Source organism: Dipodomys spectabilis, unplaced genomic scaffold, assembly GCF_019054845.1.
Source record: "Dipodomys spectabilis isolate Male_0828 unplaced genomic scaffold, ASM1905484v1 ptg000241l, whole genome shotgun sequence".
NCBI classification, from domain to species: domain Eukaryota; kingdom Metazoa; phylum Chordata; class Mammalia; order Rodentia; family Heteromyidae; genus Dipodomys; species Dipodomys spectabilis.
The window spans coordinates 5517584-5543455 of record NW_024870918.1 but is presented as its reverse complement, the minus strand read 5'-3'; the positions used below and the strand labels follow the sequence as shown (position 1 = coordinate 5543455).

Below are 25872 nucleotides of genomic sequence, written 5' to 3'. Positions count from 1 at the left end.
AATTTTGGTATGTATTTTATATAAACTGCACTGAATAAAATGCTGCATTCTGACAATTTAAACTGACAAACTGAAAACTTTATAAGGTTCTACAAGTAACACATCTACATTTATCTATGCTTAACTGAAGTATCAAAGTTACTGTACATAAAATTAATAGAGCTTTCATTTAAAATATTCTCAATTTTAGGACTTTGAATCAACTGCAATTAATAATACTGTAAGTGATAAATAAGATACTACCTTGTACAAAGAATTTTAAGTACCAATGGTACTGGTGTTCCATCTAAACGGTAACTAGCTGAACTTTCCTTGAAAAGAATCTAAATTTTTATGTGGTACAAAGGAGAAAATTATGCCAAAATTTCCAGCTTCTTAAAAAATTTCTCATACCTGAGGTAGAAACTGGCAAAGGTTGCCCACTTGAATATTTAAGGCTGCAACTTGCTCTTCTACTACTTTCTGAGTTGTAGATCTTTTGTTGATAAACCAAAAGGACTGATTTTTTGTCACATCAATCTCTCGGGTGATTATAAGATTTCCAGAAGTCCTGAACCTAAAGAATAATTTTTAAATCTTCATATCAAAACATATACATTCATTGAGAAATAAAATTTCTAACATATTCTTGCACCAAAATTATTGTGCATCATGATTTTTATTTCTTCTGATATTTCCGGCCCCTCCCAAGAAGAAAACCTTGGATATTAGTAAAACCATAAGTGACTACATGACAGTTACTATTTATGCAACATTCACAATTGTTTAAACTGTTAAAAAATTAAAATAAATACCAATACTAATTCCCAAACACTGTCAGAGGACTTACATACTAATTATTTATCCTTTAAGAATTATGCTATTCCTCAATCACATGCATTGACTGTAATTCAAAATGGGCTGGTATACATGTTAAGAGTTAAACCTTACAGTTTTCCCTAGGTGGAAAATGTATGAATGAGTATTAACTCTTGCAAAAGCGTTTCCCAAAATCAAATCTAGTTTGTCCATACAGGTGGCCAGTGATTCATTTATCACCATGTACTCCACTCTAATTCAGAGGGAATTACACTACATGGCTACAAAGGAATATTAAGCAATATAGAATCTGAAAGAAGAGTATTTACTTATTTCTTGCTTTTAGAAGTACTACTGCTCCACACCTCTCATCTATTCATCCATCTTCTTCACTGGAATTCAGCAGCATGTGGTAAAGAGATAAATTATTGGCATCTAATGGCTAAATAACAATAACTTGTAAATGTTGAATATATAGATTATATTGTAACTAGAATACTTCAAACAGTAAGAAGTTTTAAATTTTCATTTCCAGTAGAATGAAGGGAAGTACCCTTATTGATTATCCTTCTGTATAGAATTAAAACAGTAAAGTACGTTCATAAATGCATTTACTACTTAGCCATGAAAATAATGAATTCTAGCCCAAATCCTAGTGCAGCTGAGGGCTCAGAAAAGAAAAAGAAAATTGACTTGCATCTTGAAGGCATCTGTTTAGTGAAGTGATCTTGGGATTTATTTTCATGATCTTCTAGCAGACAGTCTAACAAAGCTCACCGAACTACCCAATATGGACAATGTAATAGAAAACCACCATCAAAAAACTATCCCTTCAATATAAGGGTATACTCGATATACTTTGTGCCACCTATTAGGACAGTAATGCAAAATTGCCTGTCTCAAATTACAACTTTAAATTGTGAGACAAATGCCTCTCCTAAGAGTTACTAATCACAAGTCAGCCTCAAAGATTCAAAAATCTTCAAGCTGAGAATTCAACATAATATGATCCTGGATTCTAAGTACATAAAATGCTCAGGCAAAAGCTGATTAAAAAGTTCTTTCTATAGCAATTTACCTATCTTCAAAGAATTAACACAGATACAGTTTAAACAGAAAAGGAGCAGTTCACTGGAAACAAAAAGAATCAAGAACTAGTAAAAATATGAGAAAATCATGAAGATGAACAAATACAATGTCGAAAATATTAAAGAAACATGGATGACTGAGTAAAAAACAGTATACAATATACCTAATAAGAGGTCTAAAAAGATGGAAGACAAGGAATAGAGTTATTATAAAAGCTCACTACAAACACCAAACATAAACAATTTCAAAGAATGGTAAAATAATAAATGAATAAAATATAGGTATAAATATATTGTATAAATAGTATAGCAAAATTAAAAATCAATACTAAAACTATTAAAATAGGAATTTCACTACATTAGAATGAGAAATACTGCTAATTAAAAACTCAAAAAGAGGGCTGGGAAGGTGGCTCAGTGGTAGAGCGCTTGCCTTGCATGCCAGAGGCCCTGGGTTCGATTCCTCAACACCACATAAGCAAAAAGAAAAAAAGCCGGAAGTGGCGCTGTGGCTCAAGTGGTAGAGCGCTAGCATTGAGCTGAAGAGCTGAGGGACAGCACCCAGGCCCAGAGTTCAGGCCTCAGGACCGGACCCAAAAATAAAACAATGAACAAAGCTAGCCCAAGATTATCTTAGGCAATCACTTTGAAAAAAATGAACTGTAATTCATATGTAATCACATTTGAAAGTACACAATTCAACACGTTTTTTAATTTTAGTAAAATAAACATGAGCTACTCTTTTAACTATTTTCAGCTACAGGTTTAAAAAATGGTTTTTAGCATATTCACAAGATTGTGCAGCCATGACCACTGTCTAATGCTAGACTATTCTCATTATGCTCTAAAACGGAATTCATGCCAGGCATCAGTGGCTCATGCTTATATTCCTTGCTACTCAGGAAACAGATCTGGGAATCATGGTTTGAAGCCGGCCCAAACAGAAAAGTCTTTTCAGTCTGGTCACCAATAAACGACTCATAAAAAGCCAGAAGTGGCACTGTGGCTCAAGTGGTAGCTAGCCTTGAGCACAAAGAAGCTCAGGGATAGGACCTAAGCCCTGAGTTCAAGCACCAAGACCAGCAAAAAAAAAAAAAAAACAAAAAATGCCTTTAGTGGCTTATTCATATGATAGCATGTAACAATATTTTTTTTTTATTTTTTATTGTGAAAATACTGTTACAATAATGAGTACATTTCTTATCAAGCATTGTAGCCTCCTCCTTTGTTTCCCCTTCCCATCCTTTCCCATCCTCCCACTCCCACCCAACCAAAGTTGTAAAGTTCGTTATTCCACATAACGACTTGTACATCTCATTGTTGCAATGGATCCACCTGTATCCCTATTTAAACGATTTGTTTTTTCCCTTCCTCTTCACAAATTATACTAACCTCAAATACAGTGAAAGCAGGGGTTACACCATGGGGGAGGGACATACAAAACAACAAAGAAATAATCTTATAAATGTGTTAGAAACAATCAGCTGAAAGAAAAAAAAAAATCTGAATACATATCTGACCTTTTCTGCTTGACTCAGACATATACTAGTTATTGCAAATAAGGGAAGCATGTAACAATATTTTATTACTTTTTATGGTTGAATAAAAGGTTCCTGTTTGGATACAGTACTTTGTATGGCCACCAGTAATTGATATGTTGATTATAATAAGGATTGTACTAGGCAAAGTTAAAGCTGCAAGCATGACTCTAGAGGCAAAGCACTTGCCCTGTGAATTTGCCTTGCAAAGAGTATATACAAGGTCCTGAATTCAAACCTCAGTACTATTAAAAATAAATAAATAAAAGGAAAAAGATTAGGGAAAACTAATTTTGTATAAAGGAGCAAACATCCTCTAATCAGTGGTGTAGTTGCAGGTATATGGTTTCAAAGAGACTAACACTGAAGAAAAACTACATATGCTCAGGATACAGAGTTCAGTATTGTACTGCGGATGCTTGAAAATTTTCACTTTATCAATTAAATGTGCCCAATTTGGCTTGGGAGGATTACAAGGTTTGCTTTGCTTTTCAGGCACTATTTGCTTTTTTAAGTGTGGGGAAACACTCAACAGATCACAATGAAATAAACACAACTAACAATAACAAAGGACTGACCAAAACTTTGCAGCAAATAACCTGCATAATGCCCCCATGGCACTTTAAATTACATTAAATGTTTTTTAGTTTTAAAAATTTTATTACTACCAGCCACTGGTGGGTCATGTCTTGTAATCCCAGCTACTCAGGAGACTAAAATCTGGGGATAGCAATCCAAAGCCAGCCTGGGCAGGAGGGCTTGAAGACTTACTTCTAATTAGCCATCAGAAAACCAGAAGTGAAGCTGTGGCTCAAGTGGTAGAGTGCTAACCTTGAGCACAAAACCTCAGGGACAGCACTAGGTCCTGAGTTCAAACCCCAAGACTAGCACACACACACACACAAAATACTATTACTAATTTTGGCATCATTTGGTCAGAGCCATGTGTAACGAATCTACAAACGATATGGGCTATTACTGTGCTTTCACATTACTGAATTTTATTTTTTAAATTTCTCTAACCTGGAAGAAACAATGGGCTGCTCATGATGGTATATTTCATTCTAGCTAGACATGCAAACAGGAAGACTGCATTCCAGTCCAGCACAGGCAAAAAACAAGACCCTTTCTCAAAAACAACCAGAACAAAAAGGGCAAGAGAGGTATAGCTGAAGCAGGAAAGGAATAGCCTAGCAAGCATAAGTCCTAAATTCAAATTCCAGAACTAAAATAATAAAGAGAGACAGCCTTTCTTTGCCTCTATTCCAGTATACAACTCCTAATCCCCCTAATTCCCTCTATGATGAAAATCTTTTGTTCCAATTAGGCAATTCTCAGTGAGTCTCCTGACTGGGGGCTGGTCACCAAAGGTCAAACTCTGCTTAGAAGCATGGACCTTTCATTATCACTCCCATGCTCTCTAGGAAAGGAAGCTAGGTTAGAGATTCAGAAAATCATGCCCACATAATGAAAGTTCTAAGAAACCCTCCTAAACTACAAAGTATACAGGAGCTTCTGGCTGTGAGCATATTTATGTCCTGGGTGTACCACAACGACATGAGAAAAAAAGCTTCCAGGCTCAACTCTTCCAGACCAGACATTCTTTGATTGGATGCTCTCATTTATCCTCTACAGATAGCATCCTTTATATTAAACCAACAGTCATAAGTAAACTATTTCTCTGAGTTCTATGAGGTGTCCTAGCAAATAATTGAACCTAAAAAAGTGGACCTTGGAACCTCAGTTTGTAGACAGTTCGTAAAAAGTGCAAGTCAAATGTGGCCCTCTGAGGGTCTTGTTGGTTATAGGTTCTGCACTAACATGTTTGAATTAAGCTGAATTAGCTATAAATATGAACAATTACATCATCTGAAGCAAAATCAAGGGAACTTAAAAATCATCATCAGCCAGACTAAGAAATACAAATATTGTATGTTGTTTCATATGCATGATGTAGAAATATAAAATGAAGGACTGTTCAGAAGTGGGAACTAGTAGAAAGGAAAAAAAGAGGTTGAGAATGAAACTTTGTAAGCATGTATGAAAATAATGAAGCCTGTTAAAATTGTTTTAAGGGAAAAGAAAAAATAAATGGGATGAACTTGATGAAAGTACTTCATATGCATTTATGGAACTATCACAATTAAATGCCTTTGTATAATATAAACTAATATACAAGATTTAAAAGATTAAACAAAATGAACTGAAGTGTGGAGTATATGGGGTAAAATAACCCACACATCTAGTGTTCTATGCTGCTGGGCCAGTGGTGAAGCCCTGTCATGCCAACTACTCAGGAGATGGAGACCTAGAGGATTGCAGTTCCAGGCCAGCCTGGGCAAAAAGTTAGTAAGACATCATTTCAACTAAAATGCTATGCATAGGAATACATAACTATGGGGGTTCAGGTGCACAGAAGACATAGGTGGGAGGATAACCAACAGAGTCAGGACTTGGTAAAAAATAAATTAAAAAAAGAGATCTTACCTGAAAAATAACTAAAACTAAAAAAGAGTGGAACATTAATCAAACCCCTGTATTTGTCACAAACACTACGACTGCCTCAAAAAATATGCTTTAAGAGAGAGAGAGAGAGAGAAGTGCTTTCTCCTGCACTGAATGTGTAGGTAATAAAACAATTAGGTTTTTCTTATCTCTTATAAACTCCACATGGGAACAGCTACCCCCATGATAAATGATCAAATACCTTTAGATCTCTTTCTAGTTTCTCCATGCTTCAGCACCAAGAGCATTTTACAACAATTGCATTACAGTACATTTAACGACTGGTAATGTAGTGCCAGTGAGGAAGTCCGCCAAGGCGTGGCTGAAGTTGACAGAGGAGTTTTCTTAGCTGCTCTGCAACCCTGTCCTGGGCTACCTCCGAACTAGGAGTAGCTACAACCTCCAAGGGAGCAAGTTTTGTTTTTTCTTTTTTCCTCCTTCTCTCCCCCACCCCTCTGGACCTCTCGACTCTCTGCAGGCCTGTCCCCGCTCCACGGGCTTCTCCGCAGGGTTCCCGGGCCTCTCCTCCACCCCGGGGTGCGGGGAGCAGGCAGGGTTCCCGGGCCTCTCCTCCATGCCGGGGTGCGGGGAGCAGGCAGGGTTCCCGGGCCTCTCCTCCACCCCGGGGTGCGGGGAGCAGGCAGGGTCTCCCGGGCCTCTCCTCCATGCCGGGGTGCGGGGAGCAGGCAGGGTCTCCCGGGCCTCTCCTCCATGCCGGGGTGCGGGGAGCAGGCAGGGTCTCCCGGGCCTCTCCTCCATGCCGGGGTGCGGGGAGCAGGCAGGGTTCCCAGGCCTCTCCACAGGCCCGGTTCCCAGGCCTCTCCACAGGCCCCGGTCTCCTGCGGCCGCTCCTCCATGCCGGGGTGCGGGGAGCAGGCAGGGTTCCCGGGCCTCTCTGCTGGCCCGGCCTTCCCCGGGCCTCTCTGCCGGCCTGGGTCTCCCCTCCGGCCAGGCCTGAGGAGGGCCGGAGCACCGCTCCACTCCCCGCTCCACTCCGTGGGAGCCTCGCGGTCTCTCCTCTACCTAATCCCTCCCCGGAACTCCGTCACCCCGCCCTTTGACGCTCCGCCCCCAGCGGCCTGGCCCGCGTGGCGGTGACGTCATCGCTGACGTCAGCGTGGCGGTGAGGTCAGTGTCCTCACAGTCACATCAAAGGCTTATTCACACTATGCTTTCTCACAAACTCTTGAGTTCTAAAGATGATCTTTACAATCACTTTAGAAACTTCTCTGCTGTGACTGTCCCTGGAATTGTACTAACGATAGTCAATAATTTGGGAAGAACTGATATATTAACTATTAATTTCTTGTTTCTAATAGTGACTTTTTATTCAGGTGGTTTTTGTATCCTTAGTAAAACTCTATCATATTTTAATAAGCTGAGCATTTGTGGAATGCCTATTACTACCAGGACTAACTTTCATCTCTAATAAAAACTTTATCCTGTGTTATTAAACAAAAAAAAAGCCCCTGGGAACAATCTCTCGCCATGTGGAGGCTGTGTCTTCTCCTAATTGCCCCGAACAGTATCTATTTACTCTACTAGTTTCTAACCTGTTCTCATTCGGTCACTTGTGTTCAGTCAAGACTAAGTAGAAGCAAGAAAAAGCTCCCAAAGAGACATTCCCATAGTGCCCAGCAGCACGAGAGATCAAGGCAATCATTTGTCACTTTACCCATCACTCTCTCTGTCTCTTCTCCTAAACATTTCTCTGAGCTTTTATTTGAACTTTTGTTTGGTATATCCCCCGGATTTGCAAGCTTCCTGCTAACAGGATAAACATTACCATGATTTAGAAGCTACTATGTGGTAGACTGCTGTCCTTTGGGTGTAGGTTCTAAGCATGGTGGTGGAATCTTCAAGAGGTGGGGGCCTACTGGGAGGTGGTTAAGTTACTAAGCAGGAGTTTCCTTGGAAGGGAATGAAGTGGTCTCATGGAACCCAATTCATTCCCAATAGAGTGAGCTGCTGTTAAGGTATAAGCCCATTCCCCAGACTGCGCTCTGGCTTCCTGTCTCACAGTACCATGTGACCTTCCCACATGCTCTCCTGACACAATGACTGCTGTTACATGACTTTGCTAAGGAGGTTATCAGTTAAACAAAAGCCTATGCTCTTGAACCTGCAAAACTATAAGCAGAAAATTTTCCAAGTTTTTCAGTAATTACTATCTTCTCATAGCCTATGAATTGATAGGGCTATCATATGATCCGTGTTAGCTCAAAACATTCACAATTTTCCATAAGTATTCCAAAACACTAAAAATCATGTAAACAATATGCAAAAAGACTAAAACAATATACACTAAAAATGGCCAACTTACTGATAATTTATAAGTATCAATCCTGATCTGACAGAAGCTACCAGGGATAGTTAATAAAGAAGAGGTATGGTAGCACATGCCTATCGTCAAAGCATTCAGGAGACTGAGGCAGGAGGATCATGATTTCCAGGTTAGCAGGGCTTACATAAATGAAACTGTCTTAAACACCCAGAAATTGTATGGTCAACTGAAAATATTTAGGCTTAATGAAAAAGGATATCATGATGAACTATTGTTATGCCAAGGTCGCAGGACCCCCACCAAGAAGACCACCGAAAGTCAGACTCTACAGCTGTTTTATTTAAACGGGCTGCAGCTCGGGCCTTGTCCTACACTCCGACACAGCGGAGCCCAGGAGGAGAGTACCGAGCTAAGGATTTGCAGGTCTTATAAGGTCACACAACCAGGTGGTTTAGCTCTGCTCTGAAACAAGCAACAAATGGTCACTACCTCAAATACTCTAACCTTTCACTATCAATATCATAAAGGACGGCGACAGAAGTGTCTGTGTTTGTCACAGACAAGATTCACTAAACTGTCAACAGTGGTTAGTCCTAAAAGTAGAATTATTTTAAGTAGGCTTTCATTTTCAACTTTATATGCTTTTGTCTCCATATTTTTAAGAAGCCAAATACATGTTACCTAATGCTTTCTAAAGTGCTAAGAACTGAACCCAGGGCCTCTAGACTGCTAGGCAAACACTCTGCCACTGAACTTCACCCCAGTCCAAGTATTATTTTCAAAATGAGTTAAAAAAAACCAACAAATATTTAAATCTGTGAAAAATTCTGCACACGCCCTTAATCAACATTTAGCTAGAGGTATATTTCTATTTCATTATTTCCATAAACTTAGAATCTCCTTGAGAATTTTTCCAAAATAAAACTCTTATAGTTTGAATTTGAAAAGATACATAAAGTCATGTTTGGATAAAATATTCTTTAAGTATTATTTTTAGTATCTATCCCATAACTGTATTATCTTCTAAAGTCACCAGAAAACATAAAATAAGCTAAAAAATTATGCAGAAAAGGTGGTTCCAGAACTTTTAGCACTTACAATTCAATTTCAACCATTCCTTTGGAACATCCTCTCTTCACAAAAAATCCAACCTAAGGCATAAAAAAAGAAAATATGAACTGTGTGATAACATCTCCAGATTAACAATCAGAGATTTACCAGTCAGTATTGTTTGGCAAGTCAGGATTTAAATAGTAACTACATGAATACCCATTCTTATTACTTTCTAAAAGTATCCTTCCCAGACCTGAGTTCCTCCATCTTTACTCCCACAAATAACAATAGTAATTTGTTCAAATTTGTAATAGTTAAAATTATGGACCACCTATGGTCAAGGCAGCTAAGACTTATGAGAATAAGCCCTACTGCCTATTTACTTACCAAAAAACCCCCATGAGAACAAACTCGTACTACTACTGAATATTTGTACAGAATTGCATACATTAAATATTAACAAGTATAATATTACATATCCCATATAAACTAGGATGTAATTGTCATTGACTTTTTTAAAAGAAGCAATAATTATAATTTGCATAATAAAATAGACTATATGACTATGAGCTTAAGCATGGTTCCAAATGACTGAGTTTAAGCATGGAAACAGACCCTGGGCCTGCAAACAAACTGGATCTCACACTGGGCTGTAATTAAATTAAAATTATGGCAAATTTTAGGAAATACATCTTGCAAATAATGCTCTTTTTAATACTAGGAATGTTAGTTAGTAAAAAAGTTATAATTATAACAGCTAACATTTACCAACCATTCCCTACTTATGCTACTGTACTAAGCAAGCATTTTACCTATTTCTCATTAAATTCTAACTAGAAACCGTGAAGTACATCCTGGTCTCAATATATACACCATGAAATAAAGGCTCAGAAAAATAAAAACAAAAACAAAAAATAAAAAAACTGTTCAGGTAAAATACTATGTACATGTATCCCTTTAGTCTATAGTGTCAGTTCTGATTCTGAGGAATGTGTGTGTGAGTGATTGGTTAGAATCCATGGGTTCTGGGCATGGCTCAGGTGGTAGAGTACCAGTCAGTGAGCAAGAGAGAGCATCAGACACTAATTTCAAAGTCTTGGTCTCAAAAAAACAATTCTTTTTTTGAAAGGATCACTATTCATTGGTTAAGAATGAGAAACTGACTTCTATCACTATTATCATGCTGATACATAAATTCAACGTCTTTGTTTACAATGAATTGGGTTGTGACACTGCTCGGTACACATGTTAAATTAAAATTTCCCCTTGATAGAATGTTTCCTTATATAAACTGTCCTTCTTTCTCTTAATTTCAATTTGAAGTGTTTTTATCAGAAATAAGTAGTTACTCCTGCAGTTTTGGGGTCCATTTAATTTGAAGACCCCTTTTATCCTTTCACCTCAAGTCTATACTTTTCATTGAAAATGAGATATATTTCTTGTACAAAATGAATCCCTGGCTCTTGTTTATTAATCCATTTTGCTATTTTATGTCGTGGAGAGTTCAAACTATTAACATTTATTGTTAATATTCAAAGATATATCCTATTTCCTGTCATTTTGTTGTTTTTATACTGATTCTTTCCTATTCCTTCTGTTAATTTACTCCTCTCTGAGTTATTCTATTTTCAGTTTTCTTCTTCTGTGGATAGGATTCCTTATACAGTGCTATTTTAAGCCATGAATTCCTTTAGCTTTGTAGTTATTACAGAGTTTTTGTCCTAAATTGTGGATAGTCTTACTGGGTACACTAATCTAGGTTGACAATTGTTAGTTTTCAGGGTTTGGACTATGTCTTTCCAGTCATCCTTTTCATTTAGTTTGTCTTCAGAAAATTTCTGTTATTCAGATGGGCTTGCCATTGTAGTAGCTTTTAATACTTTCTCTGTTCTGTGTACTTAACTATAATATATTTAGGAGTATTCTCCAATTTTGTCTAATAAACAGACCTATAGACCTTCTACTTGGGAAGCCTCTCTTTCTCAAAGTTGGAATTTCCTGCTAGTATTTACTGATAGGTTAATGATGAATTTTGTTTGAATTTTCTCTTCTATCCTATAATTGGTAGTTTTGGCCTTCTGCTGGTGTTCTAAGTTCCATTTGTATTTTCTTATGTGTTTTTTTTTTTTAAGGTTGTTGACTGACTGATCTAATTGCTCTGCTTTATCTTCAAGCCCTGATATACAGTGTCTTCAACTTGTTCTATTAGATAGGCTTTTGATTGAGTTTTTCCCTTTGGGTTATTGAGCTCTTCAGTTCCATAATTTCAATTTTACTTGTTTTCAGGAGTTCTAAAATCATTAAATATTCCTTTTATAATGTGCATTGTTTCTCCATTTCATTTACTTGTCTGACTTTTCTACAGTTATTAGTTCATCTGTTGACTTTTGAGGGAGGCATAATGCCTTGTTCAGTCATAAATTTAGTGATTCCTATTTTTTTCCCCCCCACTGGAATTTACTCATCTGGAGCCATGTTTTTGGTAAAGATTTCAATCTCTTGTTCTTTTAGTTAATTTCTCAGATATCACTTAAGACTGGGTAGTAAAAGGGTTGAGTATTTTTTCCTGTACTAGACTGAAGGGTTGTAACCTAGGAATCAATTCATCAATTTCAGTGCTGTAGATCCTGCGCAGACCTCTTCTCTGCTCAGGGTGAGGGAGCTTTGCTGCTAAAGCCATGGGCCCTGATAAACCAGAATATTGTGACTGTGGACATTCCTATGAAGGCCAGTCACTACTACTACTCCAATACCTTTAGATGAATCTTGTAATGGTATCTTCAGCTCCCATTTCCCACTGGGAGAGCCAGGTATGGGATCAGAACTCATCAATGTTTTTCTTCTGCTGGGTTTGCTTCTCTGCAGTTTTCTGCCTCACCACCACCTCCTTTGTGGTTTCTGCCTCCTTTACCACCTCTCTTTCTGTCTTCAGAATCTAGTCTCTTCTGTGTTACCAGATTCTTCTAATTATCAGTGAGTGAAAGCAGCAGGTGCTTCTAATAATCTTGCCCTGCTCTCCAAGATGTCGTTTCTTCATAGCAAAATAAACAGTGAGAGGTTTATAAAAAATTGGTAATAGTGCAATTCATTCCACTGTACAGTTCTTGGAATACATCCAACACACTATTACAGAGAAAAGAATAGAACTTATGTTCTGACAATTAAAGAATATTAAGCCAATATTCATAAAATTTGAGCTAGTCTTTGGACCACTCTGATTACCTAATATTTGAAATGAAAATCTGAAGTCTAGATAGACTATTGTCCAAGGTCACAGGCTAATTATTAATAAAATATCTATCCTTTCTATTTCATAAATGCCTCCAATACAGTATTTTTTTGTAAAAAGCATTTTGAATAGGTTTATTTACAATTTTAAGAGATGTTTCTTTTAATCTTGTAACTATAATAATTTTAAGTTATTCTCATTTCAAGTATTAAAAATATTTTCAGTGACAATTCAATCTCTACTTTCTTCTCAAGTGTTCCTATGTGAAATATAGTACACTGCCCAAGAACATACACAAACTTTATGTCATGTTTAGAAGATATATCAGATATAGTGGCTTACAACTTAATCAGTTATTTGGGAGGTATTAAAGTTCAAGGCCAACTTGGACAAAAAGTTAGAAAACCTCCACTGCAATGAATAAACTCGATGAGCTCTTATAAAATGAGTTTATCTTTTGCCTATTTTTCTTCTAAGTTTCTATTATAACCTGAAATTGACTTGTTGGATTGGATTCAATTAAATTTTATTTTTTCCATCAAATAACCATTGGTCTTAGTAATATATTTAGCCGTCTTTTCTCCACTGACCTACAATGTTAGTTCTGTCATGAATTAAGTTTATACTAATTACAGCACTGTGTCTAGGTTCCTTGTTCTTTATCCTCCGTTCTTTATTTATATAGCAATACCACAATGGCTTAATTAATATTAATGCACAGTCCTATTTTTTCTTTTTGTTTGTTTGTCAGCACAGAACCTCTGAGTTCTGTTTAATCTGCTAGGATTAAAGGGAATCTGTCTTCATGCCCATCTTTCATATTAAGTCTTGATATCTGATAAGGCAATTGTCCTACTTTATTCTAATTTTTAAAGAGTTATTTGAGTTATCTATGGCCCTTTGAATGTAATATAAGTCTTCAAATCACTTTTTTTTTAGTAGTATCTTTGAATAGTTATACAAAGGGGTTCCAATTTAAAATGTTCAAACTATCTTAATTTATTATAGACATTACTGGAATTCTGAATGGACTAATACTGAATATATAAACATTATAACTAACATTTTTGATGACAATGATGTATAATATCTCTCCATCAAAATTCAATAACTTTAAATAAATTTTGCAATTTCTGCATGTAGTAATATGTCATCTGCTGATTTGTTTTCTATGCAACCTGTACATTTATTGCTATTATAAACAACAAACCCAAACAATCTATGGATTCTTTTGGATTTATAAGCAGACATCCATGTAATCTGTGAATAATAATTTTGTTTCTTTCCATGGATATCATGTCTTCTGCCATTCCACCTAGATCTTCTCCAAATATAATGTTAACAGTAGTAATTCTGGGTAACTTCAACTTTTATATGTTTTCATAGATATATTTTATTAAGATTTAAAAGTTCCCTTCTATCCCTTATTTGTTAAGAAATAGCATATATTATTATGGAATTTAATTAAATGCTTTTCTATAACTACTGATGATCACACAACTCTCCTTAATAACATATTATTCCTACTGTTCAATTTTTCATTCCTTGAATAAATTCAATTTAACCATAACTCACTCATTCATTCATTCACTCATTTTTGTAGCTTTTCGATACAGGACCTGGTTATATAAACCAGGTGGGCCTCAAGCTGACCAAGTTGGTCGCAAACTCTGACTGCCTCAACCTCCTGAATGCTGCTAGGATTCCAAGTGTATTCTACCACATCTGGCTATATTATGCATTTTACATAAGGTTAAGTATTCCTTACTTCAAATGATTGAGACTACAAGTGTTTTAGGATTCTGTTTTCAGATTTTTGAAATATTTGCATGTAAAAAGAGTTATCCTGGAGCAGGCTGCCAGTGGCTCACACCTGTAATACTAGCTACTCAGGAAGCTGAGATCTGAGGATCGCAGTTCAAAGCCAGCCTGGGCAGGAAAGGACAGGAAAGTCTGTGAGACTCTTATCACCAATTAACCACCTGAAAACTGGAAGTGGCCCTGTGGCTGAAGTGGTAGAGCACTTGCCTTGAGCTACAGAGCTCAGGGACAGCGCCCAGGCCCAGAGTTCAAGCCCAGAAGTTATGCTGGGAACAAGATTCAATCCTAAACCTAAAACCCATTTATGTTACATTCATATATTATACATGTTGTCTGAAAAATTTGAACATATTTTCAACAATTCTGTGCATTAAAGAACACTTCACAGTATAGAATTTCAGCTTTGGCATTATGTCCGCACTCAAAGATTAGGGGTTATGGAAACACAATGTGTATTTGCAAAGATCCTTTTTTTTTTTTTTTTGGTCGGCCGTGGGGCTTGAACTCTGGGCCTGGGCGCTGTCCCTCAGCTCTTCAGCTCAAGGCAAGCGCTCTACCACTTGAGCTACAGCGCCACTTCCGGTTTTCTGGTGGTTTATTGGAGATAGGAGTCTCACGGTCTCTCCTGCCTGGGCTGGCTTTGAACCGCGATCCTCAGATCTCAGCCTCCTGAGTAGCTAGGATTACAGGCGTGAGCCACCAGCACCCAGCTTTGCAAAGATTCTTTAGTGAAGATCTTAAACTTTTCTCATTTTCTTATTCTACCTATTGTAGGAAGATATTACTACTGCATTTTATATTCTGAAATTCACTACAATGAGTATCATCTGTGGATTTCTTTCATTTCTCATGCCTGGGATGTACTGGGCTTTTTGTTTCTGAGGATTCAAGTTTTTCAAGATTTCTGGAAAATTTCTAGTCATTCTTCCTTTAAATACTGCCTATTCATTAGTCATTATCTCTCTTTGTAACTGTAATTAGACTTTTCCACTACTTAATATCTTAACATTGATTTTACATTTTCTCTCTATATTGTATATAGGAAACTTTTTTCAAGCATTTTGGTATATAAATTTTCAAATGTGTCTTGGTTAATGTGTCTTTGGAATATAGATTTTCAAATGTGTTTTGGTGCTTTCTCAAGTAGTACATTTTTCATTTCTCTACACTCTGTCTCCCCCCTACCTCACCCTTTTTTTGTTCTGGGGAGGGGGCGGTACTGAGGCTTCAATTTAGGGCTTAGTGCTTCCTAAGCAAAATACCACTGAGTCACACTTCCAGCTTTTTTCTGCACTATTTTGAGATAAGAATCTCACTTTTTGTTTGGTCCACAACTGGATCTCAATCCTATTTTATGATTCCTTCAGTAGCTGGGATGACAGGCATGTCATCTCTATTGATTGAACTAAGGGGTCTCACAAACTTTTTGCCTGAAAGGGCCTTGATCTACAATCAGCCTTCCAAGTAGCTAAGATTATACCTGAATTCATTTATATGACACACTCTTGCTACACAGCCCATTTAGACTGGAACTATGTAATTCAGCTTAGCCTTAAGCTAGTGACCCTCCAATCTCAACTTCTGGAGTGCTAGGTTTACTGGCAGGTATCCTCATGCCTAGCTCCTTTTTCAAATTTACCAATCTTTTTGTCATTTATTCCTTTGTTATACCTTCTTTTATTTCTTTAAATTAATTTACCTATACAAACTTGTAGATCTGCTTGTGCAGTATGTTGGTTTGGATAATTCTTATTTTAAATGATTTACTTTTACCATATTTTATGGGTGAGTTTTTTAGAACTTTTGGGTTAAAATTCTTTGGAGAACTGGTAGAGAGATATTACTAAGACAGCTTTCAATTAAAATTATAATTTATAACATTTGTGTCTGTTGATTTTTTTTGTTTGATTTGTAAGACAGAGTTTCGTTATATAATCCAGACTGGCCTGGAACTCACTATTAAAATCAGGCTGGCCTCAAACTCAAGATTCTCCTGCTTCTGCCCCCTGAGTGGTAAGATTAAAGCACTTACCATCATGCCAGTCACAGTTCATACTCTTTAGTTCATAAAGGTAATATGAAGTCTGTTCCCACGTTGGCAAGGCTCTGGTTACAAATCCTTCAAAAGACATCTTCCCCCCAACTATCTAATGATGAACAAACTATACCCACTTTCCAATTCTGTGATATTAATTTTCTTGTCTACACAACTGCCTTGCTTCCAGGAGTTATCTTCTAACCCCTTACCACCAGTGATGATGGCTAGGTTTTCAGGCAGATAGAAACCTCTAGAGTGGTAGGTTTACAGGAAGATACCATCACAAACTCCCATGAACCACTGAAAACAATTCAAAAGCTGAGCTTTAAAGCAAATGCCTAGCACTTCAGTCTTTGGATTCACAGTATTTTGTTGCTGTACTTTTTATACTTCATTTTCCAAAACCTCCAGTGTTGTATTTAAAAATAACACTACAGCTAGGCATCTAAGTGGCTCACAAGTATGATCCTAGCTACTTGGGAGACTGAAATGGGGGATCTCATTTTGAGGACAGTTAAGGCAGAAAAGTTTGAGAGACCTTCTCAACCCACAATTGAGGCAGTAGCATATGCCTGTAATCCCAAACTATGGTGAGAAGTTCAGAATGGAAGACCAAGGTTCCAAACTAGTCCAGATACAGAAGTTGGGCTGGGAAGTTGGCTCAGTGGTAGAGCGCTTGCCTTGCATGCCTGAGGCCCTGGGTTCGATTCCTCAGCACCACATAAGCAAAAAGAAAAAAGCCGGAAGTGGTGCTGTGGCTCAAGCATTGAGCTGAAGAGCTGAGGGACAGCGCTCAGGCCCAGAGTTCAGGCCCCACGACCGGACCAAAACAAACAAACAAACAAAAAAAACAGATACAGAAGTCAAAAAACTCCAGGAAAAAAATCCAGGAAAGCTGGATTCAGTGACAAACACCTCTGATCCTAGCAAGGACAGGAAGCCTAAAGTAGGCAAATTGTAGTTCAGGTACATGCCCAGCAGGAAAATGAGACCCTATCTCAAAAACAAGCAGTATGGGCTGTGAAGGTGGCTCAGTGGTAGAGCGCTTGCCTTGCATGCATGAGGCGCTGGGTTCGATTCTTCAGTACCACATAAGCGAAAAAGAAAAATCCGGAAGTGGTGCTGTGGCTCAAGTGGTAGAGCTCTAGCCTTGAGCTGAAGAGCTGAGGGATAGCGCCCACGCCCGGAGTTCAGGCCCCATGACCGGACCCAAAACAACAACAACAACAACAACAAACAAGCAGTAAAAAACAGGATGGGAGGCATTGGCAGAGTGGTACAGCAAGCCTAACAAGTGCCAAACTCTGAATTCAAATCCCAGTAACATAAAAAAAACAAAAAAAAAAAACAAAAACCATGGCATGATATCTAGCATTTCAGGCAGTAGGTACTTATAAAATTCTCTAGATATATGGTACAAAATACAGAAAGGAAAATCTCCTGCTAGCCTGTCTGCCATCCAAATTTATTTCTTACGTTCAAACACTACACATTTGCTATATCTAAAGAATTAAAATGTAGGCTGGGAGCTGTGGCTCATACCTGTAACCCTAGCTACTCAGGAAGCTGAGATCTGAGGATCGAGGTTCCAAGCCAGCCCGGGCAAGAAACTCAGTAAGACTCTTATCTCCAATAAACTAATTAAAAAAAGCCAAGTGGCACTGTAGCTCAAGTGGTAGAGTACTCACTTTGAACAAAAGAAGTAGAAATATTTATTTATTTCTAAAAGCAATTAATAGCTTTGAATTTTCTTAAGAGGTAATTATATCAACTTACCTTATCTGCCCGTCCCATGAAAGCAGGTTTGCCTGCTAATCCAAGACAAATGGCACATACAATGCTTGACTTTCCTGTTCCATTAGCTCCAATAATCATATTCAAGTGGGGTCCAGGAGATACTTCACAGACATCATATGTTCTGAATTATAAAGAGGTGAAATTATTAGGCAATTATTAGACAGATGCTTTAAGCGTAAGAGGAGAAAAATATTTTCTTGGGCTGGAGGTATGGCTCAGCAGCAGAACATCTACCTAGCAACTGGGAAGCCCTGAGTTCATGCGCCACTATCACCAACAAATAAATAAGCAGTTCTTGCTTTATTATCATCATCTACAACATTCCTGAAATTTACCTAAAAACAAGCTAACCATACAAATTTAACTTTACAGGTTATTTTTTTGTGGGCAGTTAAGAGGTACTTATACATGCTAAGCAACCACTTTACCACAAGGCTATATCCTTACACTGTAAGTTTTCAAAAACTACCCATGTAGAGGAGAAATCTCTCAAGTGAAGAAATGAAAAAAGGTGATAATGTATATACAAGTCAGTATGAAAAAAGGTGATAATGTATATACAAGTCAGTATGCGCAATTTCAAAACACAGTCCGTGCAGAGCCTGGGGAGTGGGACAATGGCACAGTGCTCGTGGCATAGCAAGTTTGAGGCCCTGACGTCCTATCTCAGCACAGCCAAAAAATAAAACTGTCACAAGAAAGCAGAGTTTGACATAATTTATCCATTGGAAATAATTACAAGGAACCGGAGGCGTGGCTTAAGTGATGAGAGTGCTGGCCTTGGCAAAAAAGCCAAGCAACAGCCATAAGGGCTGATGCACACACACATCTGTACACACATAAATAAAAAAGAGCACAATACATGGCAGACTATATCAAGCTATTGTACAAATAAATTAAAGCAACTTTTTTACACGTGAGACCGTGGCACATTCTTTGATTTTTTTCCCTCCAATTTGGCATATTTTAATATTAGAAGCAATCCCTCCAAACTATTATTTAAATAGAAAACTGAAGGCATGTTTTGACTCCATGTTTTCACTTATCATTAAAAAATCACTTCCTTTAACATGGTGCAAGATTCACCAATGGATATGTTAGTCTACGTAAAATCATCTGTAGCCCTCTGAGAAAAAGCAAGAATACGTAATCATCAAGCACATTTGTAATATTCCTCCCACCATATAGCTACATGGTGTCAAGTATTTTATCTACCCACATAGCATCTAATCTTTATCAGTTGTTTGGGGCACATATGACAAAACATGAGTCAAAAAATAAAAATCAGGTTTTCTTCTGATTTGTCTTTGAGTATTCTGAATGGGACCCACAAATACTTCCCAAGCATAAATGCCTAGCTTGCTAATCTCCTAAGTATATAACTTAACAAATGTTTTTCAATTTAACACTTAAAACATTAATGAGTTTGAAAAGCCAGGTAGTAATAAAAATTAGTATAAGTGGCAAAGAATTCTCTTGCTGGCTTCCTAGCTCCACCAATCTACACAGAATCAATGCTTTGTTCTGTTAGCAGGTAGATTTTTTTTTTTGCTGGTCATGGGACCTGAACTCTGGGCCTGGGCGCTGTCCCTCAGCTCTTCAGCTCAAGGCCAGCGCCCTACCACTTGAGCCACAGCACCACTTCTGGCCTTTTCTGCTTTTGTGGTGCTAAGGAATCGAACCCAGGGCCTCATGCATGCAAGGCAAGCACTCTACCACTGAGCCACCTTCCCAGCCCCAGCAGGTAGGTTTTAATAAAAACATTACTGTTAAATTAGAACTAGTTCAGGACCTTCAGATATTTAGCAAATTCTTTGACACGTAACTTTTTAATCTCAACACATTAAGTCTCTTTAATATTTAGCTTTCATGCTGTGAGATTTCTGGTCAAATGCCAAATTAACTGGTACTCAATAAAAACAACAGGGAAACTGGGACACAGGGGCTCATGACTACAATCTCATAGTTACTCAGGGGCTGATATCTGAGGATTGCAGTTTGAAGCAAGCCCAGGTAGGAAAGTCTATGAGACTCTTATCACCAATTAACAACCAAACAGCCAGAAGTAGACCTGTATCTCAAGTGGTAGAACACTGGCCATGAGCAAAAAATCCTCAGGGACAGCACCCAGTCCTTGGGTTCAAGACCTAGGACCATCACAAAAACAAACAAAAAACAGGAAAAAGCATGAGAATTATTGGTCTATAAAATTATAAATTACTGGTCTATAAAATTACAAGTCTATAAACAGACTTGTGAAAAGCAAAACAAAGCCTCTGCATTTTTAAAATTTATTCTTCATACTGTGTTTATTGAAAACCCACTTTTGGTAGGTTTCCTTTCTCTGAGCTACCCCTGAAAAAGCTATTTTCAAAGGTTCATTCTCTTCTCCCTCTATACAGTTTGTAAGTAATCTTATAGATGACCTCAGGCTACAGCTTTCTGAATATAATCCCAGATGACTTAAATGTGCAATACCTCTTCAATAACTATTCAGACATCACATAAAACGTAAACTTCATATATTCAAAACTAAATCCATCATACTTCCCATTTAAAATCACTCTAGTAGTGATGAAGTAGTATATAGAATAATTCATTTCTTTGCTTAAATAAGAAATCTGGGCATTAGATTTTCATCACCTTTGCTCCTTCCATCTCTTTCGCGACTAACCACATCTGCCCCCACTATTATGAAAATCCAGTATCACATGTTCAAAAAAGAAAAACTAAATGTAATTTAGCTCTAGGCACCTCTTCTTCCATTTTCTATTTTTCCTATTCTCTGCTCACACCTCTGAATTTAACTGTATTTCTTCAGTTTCTTGATTAGCTTATGTTTCTTTTAGCCTGCAAATGAATATTCCTCCACTCTCAGCTCCACTCACCTTGTTCCATTCTTAGGAACCCTTTTCTGCTCTCTCCAAGCTCAAGTTGAGGAAAAGCCTTCCTCTCCTCTATTTCTTTGCTAATTTTCTAAGTCCATCTCTCTCCCTAGTTCCCTCCTAAAACTCAAAGTTCTCACTCAGCAGGCACTTTCCAGTTACCTTTTCTTTCTCCCCTTTTATAGCTTTATCTCCTTACTCTTCACTCATTCTTCCTGCAAAGTTTTCTTTTCCATTGTTTTGTCAAAAGATTGAAGGTTTTCTAAATTCAGCAGGCTCCTTTCAGTGATTTCAATGTAGCAAACTATTTTTTTTGTTGTTGGTTGTGGGGCTTGAACTCTGAGCCTGGGCTCGTCCCTCAGCTCTTCAGCTCAAGGCAAGTGCTCTACCACTTGTACCACAGCACCACTTCCGTTTTTTTCTGGTGGTTTATTGGAGATAACAGTCTCACGGACTTTCCTGCCAGGGCTGGCTTTGAACTGTGATCCTCAGATCTCAGCCTCCGGAGTAGCTAGGATCACAGGCGTGAGCCACCAGAGCCCGGCGCAAATATTATTTAAGTATTCTTTTCCTTAGCTTCTCTAATAGTTTCCCATGGTTCTCATCTTACAGTCCCTTCTCAAGTTCTTCTTCGCTTACCCTTACTACAGTAAGGTCTTCTATCCTTCCAACTTGCAGTTCCTGTGGGGCAAACTCAACCATTTCTGTACCTTCAACAATCACCTATATGCATGTATATATAATATATACATACATACACAGGCAAAATCTGATTAGTTCATACTCCTACTATAAATTCTGCCTATAGAACATCTATCTTAGAGATCTCAAAGAACACTTCTACTTCAAGCCACAGAATCTAAATGACATTTATTACTTATTCTTCCCAAATGGATTTCTCTTTTTTTTTTTAATTTTTATTTATTTATTTTTGCTTATGTGGTGCTGAGGAATCAAACCCAGGGCCTCTGGCATGCAAGGCAAGCGCTCTACCACTGAGCCACCTTCCCAGCCCCTGGATTTCTCTTTTGAATAGCACCTGGCCAGTTAACCAAGGTGAGACTTGGGGAAGATATCACACTCCATCTTTCCCCTTAAACTGTATAATTACTCTGTAGCTAAATCCTGTTAAACCTCTCCTTTGGCTCCTAATTTCAAACTCTATTTTTCCCCCACTGTATTTTGAATCTTACTCCCTTGAGTCTTTCTTTTAAATCATCTTCAACACTACCTCCAGGCTAACATAAATTACACATTCTGACTCTACAGGATGAAGTTATTTCTCAACATAGTAAACACAGAGCAACTCAATGGTTGCTGCCTCTGTCCACCTATCCACTCACATCCTAAGTTCAGGTCATACGGAACTACATAACAATTTCTAAATATTCCAAACTTCCAGGCCACTTCTGTCTACAGTGCTTTTCCCTTCCTTAGCAAGTCCTCTTCCTAGTTGTGGATGAAATTAACCACTTCTTTCGGTATGGCCCACAGGGAACTCTGATAAATATATAGTTATATCATTATGTTATATCGTCATATTAATGTATCACTTGACTACATTCAGGTTTTCCGATCTGGATTCAAACAGCAAGGTGGTTATTGATTAGCTATGTAAATGGGGAGGGAGGGGGGAGTTTGAATGAACCGCTGTGTGCTTATCTCATAAATGGAGATAAGATCGAGTTAGGAAGAAATGGAGTAATGCACAAGTACAACATCTCGTTCTGTACTTGGCAACTGATAAGATGCCTGAAAAAAAATATATATATATCTATCTATCAGCAGTGCTACTAGAATTCAACTTTGATACAAACTTACTTTAACAGTCCTTGAAGAAGGAAAAAAAAAAAAAGGTTTTCTGGCGCTAGAGAGCTGCTATGACACTTAGATTCTACGATGACAACTGGTTCCACAAAAGCAGAGAAGGGGCGGGGGGGGGGGGGGACTGGCTTTGTAGGGTTCGGGGTCTGCCGGGAGGGGTAAGGTTTCACTCGGGGGCGCCGCCCCGCAGCCATCACCACTGTCTCCAACTGTCCACCTGCCCTGTGTCCAACTGTCCACCTGTCTCAGGGCCCTACTTGGGGTCTCCGCTGGACCTGACCCCGACACACTCTCTCCGTCGGGCACAGGGCGGCCTTCGAAACGGTTTGGCCGAACCGAGTTTGGGGTAAGTCGAGTCACACAAGCTCCGCCGACGGCAACCAACGTGCTCCAGCTGCCCAGGCCTCCGCGGAGGTGCCCGAGCCCCACGCCCACCCCCGTCGGGCGGCCCGCGCGTCTCCCCCGCCCCGCAGCCCGGCGCGGCCCGGGCACCACTCACAGGAAGTTCTCCATCGCGATGCGGACGATGGAGCCCTCCACGAAAGACCCGGATGACGGCAGCAGCGACAACGGCGGGGTCGAGTTCTTCCTCTTGCTCGGGATCTCCGAAGAAAGGTCTGTCGAGAGCGGCCTCTTGGAAGCCAGGGGGCTGGGGGTTGTCGTCTTCCGGCTGGGAGTCGCCATCCTGGCTTCCTCTACGTCCCGCAGCGGCTTCCGTTCCTGGCGACTGGCGGGCCCCCAGGAGCCTCCGCGCCGTACTCCCGCGCGAACTGGCTGACGCACCTGACGGCTCACGGGAGCTGGCGCGTGCGCAGTCCCTCCCGTGACGTCAGAGGCGCGGCGCGGCCTTCCTCCCCGGCCCTGCCCGCGGCGCGGAGCTCGGGCCCGGGGTCGGGGGCGCGGCCCGGGGTCGGGGGCGCGGCCTGGGAAGGGAGGCGCTTGTTTGTGGCGGGTCAGGGGAACGAGTTAGCTGCCTGGAGCGGTCGGGAATCCACTTGATGCTTCCCGGGCCCCGGGCGCGCGTGCAGGATGGCGCCTGCCCTGCCTGGTGCCTCTTCCGGTCCCTGTCGTCCCCCAGTGCCCGCCCGAGAGCCCCGGGGCCGCTCCAGCCTTTGGTTCTTCTAGGCTTTTCTTCCCTTTTTCCTTGCCAGAGAATGGGGGAGGGATCTTAAAACGTTTAGAATTAGGAAAATGAAAAGCCTCGCTCAGTGGATTATCTTCCCCATTCCCTGGATTAACCCCCTCCCACCCCCATCCCATCCCATCCCCAGGCTCTCTCGTGCCAGAGGGCGAAGAGCCGGGTTGCACGGGGCCTGCGCGTGTCAGTCACTCATTTTGCTGCGTGTCTTCATCGTGCAAGAGAGGAAGAGTCTTTGCAGAAAGAGCCCCGCCGAGGTCGCCTTTCTCTCTTGATTCCTGTCCTGGGAAACAGGAAAAGAACCGGTAAACACAGGATCGAGACAATTTCAGGTCGTAAGGGGTACTCTGAAGAAAACAAGATAGGATGACTGTGCTGGAGAGGATGCTTGAGCTAAACGCTGAAGAACAAGAAAGATCCACGCGTGTGATATCTCAGGCACCATTTCAGACAAAGGCAACTGCAGACCCGAAGTCAAGGAAAGGGAAAGAACGTGGAGTGTTCACAGATGAGCAAAGGACCAAGTAGCTGCCCAGAGAGCACAAGGTTACCGAGCAGAGCCTTCTCCATCACGGCAGAATCTGAATTTTATTTTTAAATCACTGGGAAATGAGGGTGACTGTAGCTCTGTGGTAGAGTACTTGCCTGTTATATACAAGGCTCTGGGTTCAGTAAGAGAGGGAACTTATCTTAATTTTTTTTTTTTTTGAGCAGTACCAGTCCTAGGACTTGAACCCAGGGTCTGGGTGCTATCCCTGATCTGTTTTTTCTTATGGCTTTTTTTTTTTAGATTAGAGTTTCATGGATATATGCATATGTGTGTGTGTGCATGCACATGTGTGTGTGTACATGTATACATATATATGTTAGATCAACAAAAGACATTATTTCCTATACATTGAAACTTAATAAAACTCACCACACTTTAAGTGAGGAATCTACAAACTGGAAAAATAGATTTGCAATGCTAAAGACAAATAGAGGCATGATATAGTTAATATTGGAGAATTCCTAAGAATCTATTTAAAAAATAGGCGTTATCTTATTATCTCAACATGAAAAGAAGCAAAGTTTAATGTGTTTGTAATAAATGCTTAGCAAACTAGGAATAAATCAGGTTGCTAAATGGATTAATGCAATCTAGCAAAAACCTAGAGCACACGTCATTAATGGAGAAACTTTTAACTTATTCTCATTAAGATCAAAGGAAAGAGGCCATAATCCCTACTATTGAAATCCTTGGTAATGCGCTAAGATGAGAAGAAAAATCATTACAAAACTTAAAGATTCTGTGCAGGGTTTTCCTGCGCTTGCAACTCAGTATTGTTTGTTTACCCCTCTTCAACCTTTTGCATACAGGGAAGGCTAATTTCTGCTGCCCACAAGATCTAGGCTTACTTGTCTTGACTTTGAACAGCCACTGGGAAGCAGTGACCAGAGACTGGAGCAAGGTTTGTTTGGGCAGTGTTGGAATCTCTCCACTTAGGGCCATGACCCCATCACATAACCTTATTACCATGTCTGCATCTATTGCTGAGTTTGAGAACAGCTCCACGACCCTTCAGGCCTACCTACAGGCTGCATCTAATACCTTGGATGTAAATAAAGGGCCAGGTGTGATTGTACACAACTGTTAGCTAAGAGACAAAAACATAGAAGAATCTCCCATTGGTCCAAGGTCTGCCAGACAAAAGTACATCTTATCTGAAAATCAAACTGAAAGAAAAAGCCTGGAGGAATGGCAAGCATAAGGCCCAAAGTTCAATTCCCAATTCCTAATTCCCAAATTCAATCTCCAGTACCAACAAAAACCAAAGCAAAACAAAAGATACAAAGAAAGGAGGAAATATTCAGATCACTAGGTATCCTATTTA

The 25872-nt window shown here is 39.3% G+C and overlaps 1 protein-coding gene across 2 annotated transcripts in view; it reads right to left on the bottom strand.

The window, feature by feature from the left end:
- The window catches only part of Smc5 (structural maintenance of chromosomes 5), an 80404-nt gene extending 56785 nt beyond the window's left edge, over positions 1-23619 (bottom strand). For both annotated transcript variants that reach the window (XM_042699347.1, XM_042699348.1), the window contains exons 1-4: positions 23360-23619; positions 18131-18272; positions 9312-9364; positions 394-556 (exon numbers count right to left, since the gene is read on the bottom strand). In XM_042699347.1, coding sequence (XP_042555281.1) covers positions 394-556; positions 9312-9364; positions 18131-18272; positions 23360-23544 — 543 coding nt within the window. In that variant the 5' untranslated portion in view covers positions 23545-23619. The remainder of the gene's footprint in view (positions 1-393; positions 557-9311; positions 9365-18130; positions 18273-23359) is intronic.
- Positions 23620-25872: the final 2253 nt, after the last annotated feature.